At 34.9% G+C, this 12619-nt stretch overlaps 1 protein-coding gene across 1 annotated transcript in view; it reads left to right on the top strand.

The window, feature by feature from the left end:
- Positions 1–7780, top strand: part of LOC131663063 (head-specific guanylate cyclase) — a 43195-nt gene extending 35415 nt beyond the window's left edge. Inside the window, exons 4-11 of the mRNA XM_058933140.1 lie at positions 182–527; positions 1457–1892; positions 2871–3050; positions 3308–3446; positions 3836–4002; positions 4595–4738; positions 6716–6870; positions 6960–7780. Coding sequence (XP_058789123.1) covers positions 182–527; positions 1457–1892; positions 2871–3050; positions 3308–3446; positions 3836–4002; positions 4595–4738; positions 6716–6870; positions 6960–7155 — 1763 coding nt within the window. The 3' untranslated portion in view covers positions 7156–7780. The remainder of the gene's footprint in view (positions 1–181; positions 528–1456; positions 1893–2870; positions 3051–3307; positions 3447–3835; positions 4003–4594; positions 4739–6715; positions 6871–6959) is intronic.
- Positions 7781–12619: the final 4839 nt, after the last annotated feature.

The raw sequence follows: 12619 nt of genomic DNA on the forward strand, positions 1-12619 counted from the left end.
AAATTGCCGCGTGGCCAACTCAACTTTGACTATCTTCTAATTTTGAGAAAAGTCAATTTCATCGGCAGTGAGCGCGAGAGCATTAAACGGCTGATCAGCGCAGAGCAAGTTCAGCTATCACTTGCGATGGAACATCCCGTCGAGTATAGGCATATAAGGCGCGCCTTGTGATTGATTGCAGACTTCGACGCCGATGACTTTATGGACAAACTAGGCCAAGAGCTGATCGCCACGGCATCAGAGGGTCTGCTGGAGCGAGCGTTTCGCTGCCTCGGCAACGACCTTACGGCCTTCTTGACGACTCTCGACGGCGTGAACGACGTGGTGCAGCACGAATCTGGCACGGAGACCGAGGCCGAATTTGTCTGCATCGCCACCCGCGGCGCCCTCGAGCTTCACTTCACCACCGAGCACGCCTCCATTGCCTATCTGCTCGTCGGCAGCCTCAAGGGCATCGCCAGACAGTTTTATAACGACCGAGCCGACGTCTACATACTTCCCGATCCTTACAACACCAAGTTCTTTAGGTAAGTTCACTTTACCGGGCTTCCTGCGGCCACGACGCATTCACGGAATCATGTAGCCCGTAACCCCGATCGAATGTTCGAGCTGTTTCAGTGTACCGCGCCAAGTTCGTTCAAATTGTACAAGCGTTATTATTATTTATAAGCAGCACGGCACCGTCGCTGGCGATATTTGAGCTGCAGCCATGCATATATCACGTGCATGCCAGCTCGATTGGCTGATCGGCTGAATTGATTGTCGATAATTGATTGACAAACGATAAAAGTTGATACTCGATCGGAACGGCTTCTAACCGATATTCACCGCTCGAGATATTGAGAAAAGTCCTCGATAACGATGTCGCACTACGGATACAGTCCACCGTTAGCGGAGCTGAAACCAATCAGCAAGCTTATAAACAGTAGCCGCGGGAACTTGCGCGGGATAATAATTAGAAAGCGCGACGGCTGCGCGCGAGCTTTGTCCGCTGATTCACCAAACTGGAAACAGTAGGCGAGAGCGCGCGCGGATAGATCATTCGTTCGTGGAAGGGGCGCGGAGGGAGCGGGCCGCCGCCGCCGTCGGCCAATAACAAAGTAAAAAGCCGTCCTGCGAGATGGAAACTCTCTGGAGTCTTTGCAGCTTTTCCCTCTCGCCTTTCACTCTGGCCACGCGCTGCTTTTATTCCCGGCGGATAATTATGCCGTGCCAGCCGGCTCGAACGATCGCGGGCTTTTACGAGTACAGGACTACACGCGCGCGCACTGCTCACAGCCATAGGTCATCCGTCCGCGCGATACGTGTCCCGATCTCTGCTCTCGCGTACCAGTCCGCTCGGCTGCAGCCGATTATTTCGATCAATCACTCGACGCGAGTTCGAGCTGCTGCTCGCCCCGGGTCTTTGCGTGGCTGCCAATCGCTTATGCCGCGCTCGCTTGGCTCGCGATTGCAGGTACCGCATCACGCCCGAGCACTTTAGCAGCGGAGTGAGCACGACGGCCAGGCGGCCGAGCGCCGAGGAGGAGGACGACAACAGCAACAGCAAGTCCAGCGCGGAGACACCCGAGGACATCGGGGTGCCGGCGGAACCGCGACCTCGGCTCTCGCACGACGCCGCCGACCTGCGTATGGGTGTGGCCAGCTTCTGCAAGGCCTTTCCCTGGCACCTGGTGGTCGACCGTCAGCTCGAGTTCGTTCAGCTGGGCGTCGGCTTTATGCGCATCTTCGGCCAACACCTCAACAAGCACGGCCGTGACATCTCCACCTACTTCGTCTTTACCAGGCCCCGCGGCGTCACTCTCAGCTTCCACGAGATTCTTAAGAGGTCCAACACGCCTTTTGTCCTCGCGCTCCAGAGACCACCAGGCACAGAGCAATTCCAAGCGGAGGTATCATTATCCAGCCACTCACCGCTGCAGGCTACCTCCAGAAAGACGCGCCCGCTGCTGCTTTTCCGCCTTTCTTTTCTCTTAATGACCATCAATATCGTCATTTACGCCCGCGGTTTTATCGCCAAACTCTGCTCCCAGTCGATTTTATTCAACATTGGTATTTCTTTCCGCGTTGTACTGCTGCCAATGGCTCTCACAAACTCTCCTCGCAGAACACTTTAAGGACCGCTCTTCGAGATCTCAATTAAATTTATTTGCATCGACAATGGCTGCAAACTATTTCAATTTGTTGTTTTTTATTTACTCGTCACATAAATTAATTAGTAGTACCGATTTATATTCAATTATGACTCCGTTCTCGTTAAATTTTTCGTCTTAATTTTTTCGTTTAAATGTAATGACAATTAACTTGTACTTCAGATTATCCAGTAACGATAAATTGCATGTTCTCTTTTTTCCTTTATTATTACAGCCTATAACATCTTCAATAACATATTAGATTAAATTAACGGGGCTAAAGAGTTTACTTGATTTTAGTCTACGTCAGTAATCGATTCACGCCACTACTGGGCATTTACACGTTTTATAAATAATACGCCAGAAGTTGAAAATTTACTTTTGAATAGTTCAATATACGTTAGATACATTTTTTAAAAGCAGTACTCACTATGAATGAGTGTAAACGAGAAAATCACTAAGTCTACTTTGATGTATTTCAAAATTATATGAAAAATTCGATCAAAAAGAACAATAAATCGTTTACGGTATGTAGTTTTGTATAGCCGCAAGTGCTCTTAAATATAAAACGACAAATTAAGAAAAAATAACAGTAAAAAGAGGTAAACATAAAAACGCCGCCACCTTGTTTGAAAGCCTTTTTTGAACTGTAGTAAAGTGCATAGCTATACTGATTGTAGTGGGGTCGATGCGAAATAACTTTTTCAAAAACGCAATCGAATACTGTTTTCATTGAAGGGCCTCGAGTTCAAAGGACAGATGGTTCATTGTCCGGAATCCGACTCTATTCTATTCGTCAGCTCGCCTTTTCTAAACGGATTAGAGGGACTCACCGGCCGAGGCCTCTTTATCTCAGATATTCCACTCCATGATGCAACGAGAGACGTTATTCTCGTCGGCGAGCAGGCGCGAGCTCAGGTAAATTAATTAGTTAGTCGGAAGTATCTATTTGTAAATCGACAGTGAAATAAGAAGATGCGAGTATCTGTTATTTTTATCGGCACTGTCTGGATGTTTTGAATTGAACACAAAGTACAGATACTCGTGGAAACTGCCACGCAGCATACACACAATGCAGCACTTTACACAAAAATGTTCACTGAAACGTTTTGGTATTATGTGCAAATGTTTTCGCTATCGAGCCAAACTGAATTACAATGATCTACTTTACATAGGATGGTTTGCGCCGACGCATGGATAAATTGAAGAGCTCTATTGAGGAGGCGAATCGAGCTGTCGACACCGAAAGGGAGAAAAATGTTAGCCTTCTCCATCTTATCTTTCCGCCGGATATAGCTAAGCGTCTCTGGCTTGGTATGTTTGGGATGCACTTACTTCTTTACGCTATATGTATGTAGAAAACAACTCCAATGAACACTCGGTAAATCCGATCAATTTTTTTTCTCATCGAAATCTTTTCTAGGAAAGCTTACTTTTCCTTACATTGTTCAATCGCGTACAATAATCTTGAAAACTACCATTTCAGTTTGTTAACAATGTTACGTGATTTACCTATATTGCTAGATCTTGTTTGAATTAAATTCTCACGATTACGTTCATAAAAACAACTCGTACAAAATATCTATACATAGATAGAAGATTCGATTAAAACTGTCAATAAAACATCGCACTAAACAAACTTTCCTCATTTTATTGCCTCATTTCAAGTAATGATAGTCGATAACACACTGAAATTCTTACAGGGGAAACCATTGAAGCGAAAAATTATGCGGATGTAACAATGCTATTCAGTGATATAGTCGGCTTTACAGCAATCTGCTCCACAGCTACTCCAATGATGGTTATAAACATGCTTCAAAATTTGTATCAACAGTTCGATCTGTATTGCGGTCAACTCGATGTTTATAAGGTACATCTGATTCTCAATTTTTGTTCATACTTTTCATTTACTACATTACAAACCATTTGTCGATTATTTTACAATAAAATTGGCTTTTATATTCAACATCTAAAATTAGGCTCTTAGCATTATTTGAAATTACAATTTTTAAATACGTTGTTTGTTTCATTATTTTATGGTTGATTAATAAGTTACTTTGTAGAATTAATGTAGAGACATCAGTTATACGAGATAATATAAACTACTTCATACATTTTCAAAGAAACAAAATATCTCCTTCGTTTATAATTTTGAATTTAAAAATTAAATAAGAAATTTTAATGCCGGCATTTAGTAATATGCAGATAATTGAAATCTTCAACTAATGAAAAAATTGATTAAAATATTAGATTTTGAAAGGTTAGTAAATAATTATCAAAGAAAAATGTATCAAGTAGATATAAGCACGTATATCGTATATGGTTTATTCACTTTAAAAATAAAGAACTGATTATGAAAATTATAATTTTTTAAGTTAACTATAATCAACCGCATTATGATTTATCAGTTAGCGTAGACTAAATATATAAGAAAAATAAAAAAAGAAGTTTACGATTTTTAGGTGGAAACAATAGGAGACGCTTATTGTGTGGCCTGTGGTTTACATAAAAACACAAATACCCATGCTCAGCAAATAGCATGGATGGCACTGAAAATGATACAAACTTGCACACAGCATTTAACCCACGATGGTAAACCTATCAAGGTATACGTATTATTTCTACTTACCGATCGAATCAGAGTATTCCAGACATCGACTTTTCTAACAGTCGATATCAGAACAAAAGTTATTTGTGTTGGTATAAACAAAGTTAAATCATTTAATATCGACACACGGTACAAGCTGCTGTTTTATCACGAGCTGGTCACAAAATCAAATAAATGTCATTAAAAAATATAGTTAAATTGCGTCATATTAACAAAGATATTAAAACTAATTATTTTATTCGTGTAATTTTGATTTCATTAAATAATATTATAAAATTGGTTCGTTAGTCTTCTTAATTGCATTTGGGCTGTAGTGTCTTTGTCATTTCGGGAATAGTCCTAAACGTTAATAAAATTTTGGCTTAATTTTTCTATGCAGTTGAATTATTGGTATTCCATCGTCATTGCTGAACAATCAACAATAGTCATTATGTTGAGTTAATAGACCACTATATGTAGATACACGGTAGATGTAGATGTACTGTACATGTATAAATCAATAGGTTGAATTTTAGCGACTATATCAATGTCGTCTAACGCCCTTTCACTGACGGTTATAATACTCAAATTAAAAAAGCTTATTATCTTAAAAATCAGTTAATGTAATAAACTCGAAATTATTTGCATTGGTCAGTAGAGCTCCTTTCTTTTTTACCGTCTATATAATAAAAAGTATTGTTGCCATCAATAGTAGCAGTATTGTGATCAGTGTTATGATACACGAATTGTAAATAAATATCAGAAATAAAATCGAGATAATTAACAAGAGATAATTCAAATCGAATTGTCTCAAATTAGGAAAGACAAAAACTAAAATTATGAAGACTGTCAATCATACCTTTTGCAGTATATCGCGTATCGTGGATCATGCAAAAAAATACTAATAAAATGGAACAATCAAATGACCACGATCTAATCCATCATATTAAGATATGCTTCGATATCGTTATTTTATTATCTAATTTATTAAAATATCTTTTTTTCGGAGAGCACGTTCATGAGTTTTAACTAATGTGCCAAGAAATACTTTTACAGTGTTTTTATAATATCGAAAATAGTCCTAATTGTTAGTAAAACTTCGGCGAAATTTTCACGTGCAATTGAATTATTGATTTTTCGCCTTAATTGTTAAACAATCAACAATCAACGCTACAACCTAAACACAATTAAGAAAATCCATGGACCAACTATATAATTTTTTTTAATGGAAACAAAATTGCACGGATAAACTAATTACTTTTGCTATCTTTGTTAATGTGATTCAATTTATCTATATTTTTTTTCAACGAATTTTACCAAAGTTTCATGTGTATGCGCATGTATGCGCGCATGCACTCGCGTGTTTATATTGGTAAATTATATTGTACAAAGTTGAATTTTGATATGTATGTAACTGAACTTACATCAGTACTTTTAAATATTGAACCTTGATTTATGAAAAATGTTTATTGTTACCAATAACTTTCTTAATCTATTCACTTTGAATTTAACTTGTTTCTTCAACTCCTCACTCAGTGAACGTTTGGAATATTGTTGCGTGTGCTCATTTATAATCTATAATTTTGATACGACAAAATTACCTATAGACTAAAATTATTATTTAATTAATAGGATGGATTTTCATGCTACTATTCTTACATCTTGTATTAATTGAAATATTATGAAGAACTGTTCAAACTAATTCTACTTAAATGAAAATAATCTTAAAGCTAATGTGTGTGTTTGTGTGCGTGCGCGCATGTGTGCGTGTGATTTTTTTTTCGATATATAATTTAACAATTTTTAAACTAACTTTCAAAGCTTTATTTCAATGCATTTTGAAAATATTCAAAAATAACATTTTTTCACACGTGGTACGATATATTTTTTCAAAAATCACTATACGGCACCATGGTATAAAGTATTAAAAAAATTAAAAATTAGTTTTTTCATGATATACATACTAATTCGATTAAAAAATTATTTTGTTTTATAGATGAGAATAGGTATCCACACAGGCATGGTACTTGCTGGTGTTGTTGGAAAAAAGATGCCGAGGTACTGTCTTTTTGGCCATAACGTAACTATAGCAAATAAATTTGAATCGTCCAGTGAACCGTTGCATATTAATGTTAGCCCAACTACATACAGGTAAACTATTTTCACTAATCAAGAGAATAATATATGATAGTTTTATAGTTGTAATATACGGCTGACTTATTATCAATAATAAATTGCAGTTTTTTAATGCAAGGACCCGGATTTGTTTTAATAGAAAGGTCTAAAGAGGATCTACCTAAAGAGATGCCAAAAGATGTAGAAGGAACATGTTATTTCTTAAGGGATTATAAAAACAGTAATATCGACGAAAATGAACCTCTAGATTCTCATATACAGGCAGCTCTTAATGAACTTGGGATCAATGGCAGTATGTAGATAAAATAAAAACGTACAAAGTAATATATTCATATAGAAATATATATATATATATATGTGTATATACACATATATATACATGTATGTATACATACATATATACACGCACCTAAATTATGAAACACTAAGAAAAACTTGTACTCGAGGAAAAATATTCAAAAATGCTAAAAGAATTATATATAAAAAACTACACCGTTAAGATTTTTAAAAAGCTGGACATGAGGATTTCATGTAGATGAGCATAAGCATGAGCATTCCATGAGTTCATATTAAAATTTACATGCCAGTAGCTCGTAATTGAGAAAACGTGATTTCCTTACGTTAAGTTTTCTAAAAATTAAACAATACATCTCCATGTGGTCGACATAAACAGTCGTTAAATTATACCATGATTAATAATGTAACAGCTCACGATAAACATGCTTGATTAATTATTTTATCGAAAACAATGTCGATAAAAGATTACTGTTATTAAATCAGTTCCGTAAGTACTAATACAATTAATCAGTACTGGATTTGGTTTCTGATAAATTTAGTGATCCAAAATGTACCAAAATGAAAGTATTAATATTAATTTACAAAACAATTAATAATTATGTATTATTATAATTTTGACACAATAAATTTTAACAAAATATTATGAGTATAGAGTGTTTTGTTTAGTGTAAAGAACCTATTATATCAATATAATTATATTATATAAGTACAACTTCATTGTACGTCTAATAATGAAGATAAAAGTGATAATAATTTACGGATTATTTTTTTGAAAGTTCTAAAGATTTTCTTAAGATAATATATTTTCAGTTTATTGCACATGTGCATTTTTCATATAAAAAAACGTTAAATCAGTTAGATCAGTTCAATAATGAGTTTATTTTTCCGGAAAAATATTAACAAAACTTATTTCCTAATTTTATTACTTAGCTAATCTCGAGTCACAAGTCTTTATTTTTAATTTAGTTTTGTGGTCTGGATAGAATTGTTACGTTTGCAAATAATAACTTTATTGTAACATACTTTATTTATCAAAACACTAAATTTCTTTCTTTCTCGTCAATCTCTATTATACTTAGATCTGTTAATATAGTACATTTAAAACACTATTTATTAATTGGTTTTACTGACATCTTCAGATTATTGATATTCTTTAAATCTCATTGATAAATCTAAGCTAAGAATATTGCTTCTTCAAAAACAATGGACACGTATGTAAAGTGTGCCGTTAAACTTTTCTACAAAAAAAAGTCAAGATCGAACTACTCGACGACAAATTACATACAAAAAGTTAAAGAAGATGTTCGTCATGTACATGGTATTAAAAATTGTAAATATATCTTAAAATCGGAATCAAATCAATAATATAAATAATATATAAATATAACGTTCCTACATAAACTTTAACATCGAAGTCCCAACGGTCGTTTTGAGGTTGACTCTGATTCCAACTATACATTTTTGCGAAAGAGCGTATTTTTCAAATTAGGACTTAACACCCTGTTACATCCTACATCAATTGCCATGTGTCAATATAGTATATAACAGGAGAATTATTCAATATGAAATTTTTAACGTGATAGACAAGTACATTCAGTATAGTTGCCACAAAGTTGGATTCGTTGGCTGAAGATAGATTTAACAAAAATAGACAAAAATAGTACTTCAAATTAGACATGTAATAAGGCTCAAAACATTCAACAAAATGTTACTAATAACTAAAATCCACTGGAAACGTGGCACAATGTTAAAAGTTCAGTCAGTTATATTATTTAATCAAATTGGATAGTGATATTACATTTTGAATGCTACATCAATGAATTACTTAAAATGAATATCAAAGAAAATAATCAAGATCCACTAGATACGGCAAGCAAGGAAAACTACCAAATTAAATTCAAAAGTGTCGTTCAAGTATCGGAGATTTAAATCAACAAAATTAGTAAACTATAACTCCATAAGATATGAATGATAAGCCTATCCAAAGTGACCAGTCAGATTATACTATAAAAAGAAATAATGAATCACCACAAAAAGACGAGTCGCAAATTGAAGTATCAATTGTCGGCGTTCAAAGAAAATGTCAAGAATCAGCATATATTACATGATGCGGCAATCATAATTTTTCTTGATTGTGAAAACTAATTGGGGCGAATTAAACTTATGGGCATTGGTCAATTGTGAGGATTAGTGGAGAGGCGGGCGGAAAAAGAGAGAGTTAAGTTACTCTCGTGCACTGAATATTGTCGATCACGTATTGTTCACTAAAACACACACTGTTTCAACTTACATTCTATACTCAATTCATATGCACTGATAGATGCCGTCATAATGTCTATTATAGTCTGTTACGTATATAGTTATCACGTGAATGTAGCTTAGTCGAATGACATAACTCCGACGTGATTGTGCAGCACGTGACGTTGACTTCCTGATTAACTGACAGTAAAATCAATCGATGGGTCAATTAAACCAGTAAGTCTATTAAATTTCCCTGCTACAGTTTTGACTGTAGTCATTTTACTTAAACCATACGAGCCGATAGTTAAATTCATAATTCTCATTAAAGAACATTTTGTAGAAAGTTACAAGTTGTCTTCAAAGAGCACTAGGTTTCTAATCTTGAAGCGGTGATTTGGTTTAAACCATTTGGACCACTTCTGTAACTCTTGCAATAATTCTTGATGCCATCGATTCAAAAAGTGGTTTCGTAGCGATTGTTTTCGTATCATTAATCTCGTTAAACAGTTTTGGAGGCGGAGTTAATCGCTAACCCAATAAAAAAAGTTTTTGTTCTAAAGTCATTGTTTGGTGTCTTGTATACTTGACACATTGGTGTACAATATTGTGAATCACGTTTTTTTCGAAACAAATGTGATTGTACTACTCTTGGTCTTCCATGAAGCGTAATCTTGTTGTATACCTTCTCGATGATGAGTCTAGTTGATTGGTGTCGGATGAGTAGGATGATAGGGTGTTTTTCTTTCTTTGACAAATATAAATTATGCCTACAAACATCGAGTATGAAGAAAATATGAAAGCCTACCTATTGCACTTGTCAAAGCGATTGCATCTTTCTTTTACAATATCTGAATTTTTTTTCTGAAGGCTTCTTTATCAATTTCAATGTAACACTTAATCCTTTTGACATTTCTTCTGTCTCCAACCAAATTTTTCTATTCTCTACTCTAGTGTAAGCCTTCATTTGCTACCGCTAAATATATAATAATATATGAATAATTTTATTTACCGACAATACTGACCCACAAATACTCGAACCCAATATCAGTTGGATTTTCTAGTTCTAAATTAGTCTCTATTCTAACAGCAAACTTATTTTGTCATGGAATAAAATATAATTCTTCTTTACTCTCGAGCAAATCCTCATTATCTTCATCTACAAACTATACCCTTAACTTAAACTTAAATAATTCTTTGAATCTTTAGCTACAAATTGTTATTTAAAATTTTATTATTTTATATTCCGTTAATAATTGTATGTATCAAAAAAAGTTAATAAAGTTGAACGATTATGAAGATACGAGAATAAATTTAATTGATTGTGAATTACTAACGTGAACTAATAACATTGAACATTCAAGAACAGTTAATCTCCATAAGAAGGTATTTTAATAAATTTTCAAATCGCAATCTGCAATATAATTAACAAAAAATATTTAAAAAATCTTGTTAGTTTTTTTACTGTATAACGAGGTTTTTGATGAGAGGAGAGGGACCCGTACATAAATTGGTGGTGAGAAAGAGATTCACTAAAGCAGCAAGCAGCGGAGTTCGTCGTGGTATGTGCGAAGTCTGTCCATGTAGCACAGTTTGCCATCAACAAGGCTGTTAAGCCTCGAGGTCCACGGAGAACATCGTAGATAGTAGAAGCTAAAATCACAGAAATATTTGTATCGAAAAAATAAAGAGGGCACAGGATAGAAGTCAGGCGCGCTAAATAAAAAATGAAAAAATGAATGAAAGTATGAACAAAAGTACATTTATATATAAATATTGGTTAAGTATAATCAAGTACAGTGGAAAGTGAAGGAAATACAAAGACAAATTAAGCGGTAGAAAGAGAGAGAGAGAGAGAGAGAGAGAGAGAGAGAGAGAGAGAGAGAGAGAGAGAAGCAAGACATCGAGCAGGAACTTCCAACAAAAAGGTGGGTGGGTTGGGTGGATAGGAGTCTTACTCTAATATAGATATGTCTAAATATAGATTTGTCAGTAAGTTCCTACTACACTAGTGTTCAAGGAAACTTGCACGTTAACAGCTTCTTTAATTACTAAAAATGGTATAACTAGTTGTTTGTACTTTGCTAATGTCAGGTAGAATGAATGACGGCTGGCTCGGCAGCAGGAAAAAAGTATGTACGCGCCGCATCAACTCAGTCAACTAATTTTCGACCACGCGAAAAAGATCCCCCCGCTCCCCTCACACTCTGTCGCTCGTGTACTGTGCACTTTCTCTCTCTCCCTCACACCTCCCTCCTTTATTTATCTTGGTTTACAGCGATTTGTACAAAGATCCTGAAGTATAGAATAAAAGAATATGTTTTTATTAATAATACTATTACAAATAAAAATAAAAGAGAGGCATAATGATTAAGTCGATTTGGCACGTTATAACTAAGGAGTATGATAAATATTTTAAAATCTCTATGTTTTTGTGAAACATATGACTCTTTAATCTGTAATTCTTTTCTTGGACTACTTTCTTCAATTGCTATTACACGTTCTTTATACACCTAGCCTCGTATAGGTTCTTTCTGGTGGCGTTGCGGTATTCTAATTTTTCTTCATTTTATTCCCTTCTTTTTCAAATTATATAAAATACTCAAGTATTCTTTCTCCTTTTGCGATAGCGTACAAAGTATATTCTCCATTGTTGGTAACAAATTATAAATAAACAAATAGAATATAATTAGAACGGATGTTATGATTACTTGAATAATTGATACATTTGCAATAAAATAATCAACACAAAAGTTTTATTATTCCTCTTTATTTATATCTTATCGTCTTCTGCGTTTTTATAGTTTTTATAGTTTCTTTTTACACAGTGTACAAATCAGCATTCTTACATCACTTATACCTTAATAAAAGTCTGCAAACAGCTATTTTATTATTACACTATGTGATGCGTAAAATTTATTTTTAAAAAAGATTATAATGGGTATAATGCACACTATTATACATTATATATTCTTTTATGGTACAAGATATTCATTTATATATATTTATATATATATATATGTGTGTGTATACCCAAACGCACACACACATACACACGCGCGCGCGGACAGACACACACATACAATACAAGCCGAGACTCCGACACAAGACGGCACATTGGTGCCGAGGTCGCTTCGACGGCTTCGTCAACAATGGCCGTCTGGTCTTTAAAAGATTTTTACCCAACCCCTTAAAAAAAAAAAAAAAAAAAAAAAAAAAAAAAAAAAAA

This window comes from Phymastichus coffea, unplaced genomic scaffold (assembly GCF_024137745.1).
Source record: "Phymastichus coffea isolate CEN01 unplaced genomic scaffold, Cenicafe_Pcof_1.1 PCOF00031, whole genome shotgun sequence".
NCBI lineage: Eukaryota > Metazoa > Arthropoda > Insecta > Hymenoptera > Eulophidae > Phymastichus > Phymastichus coffea.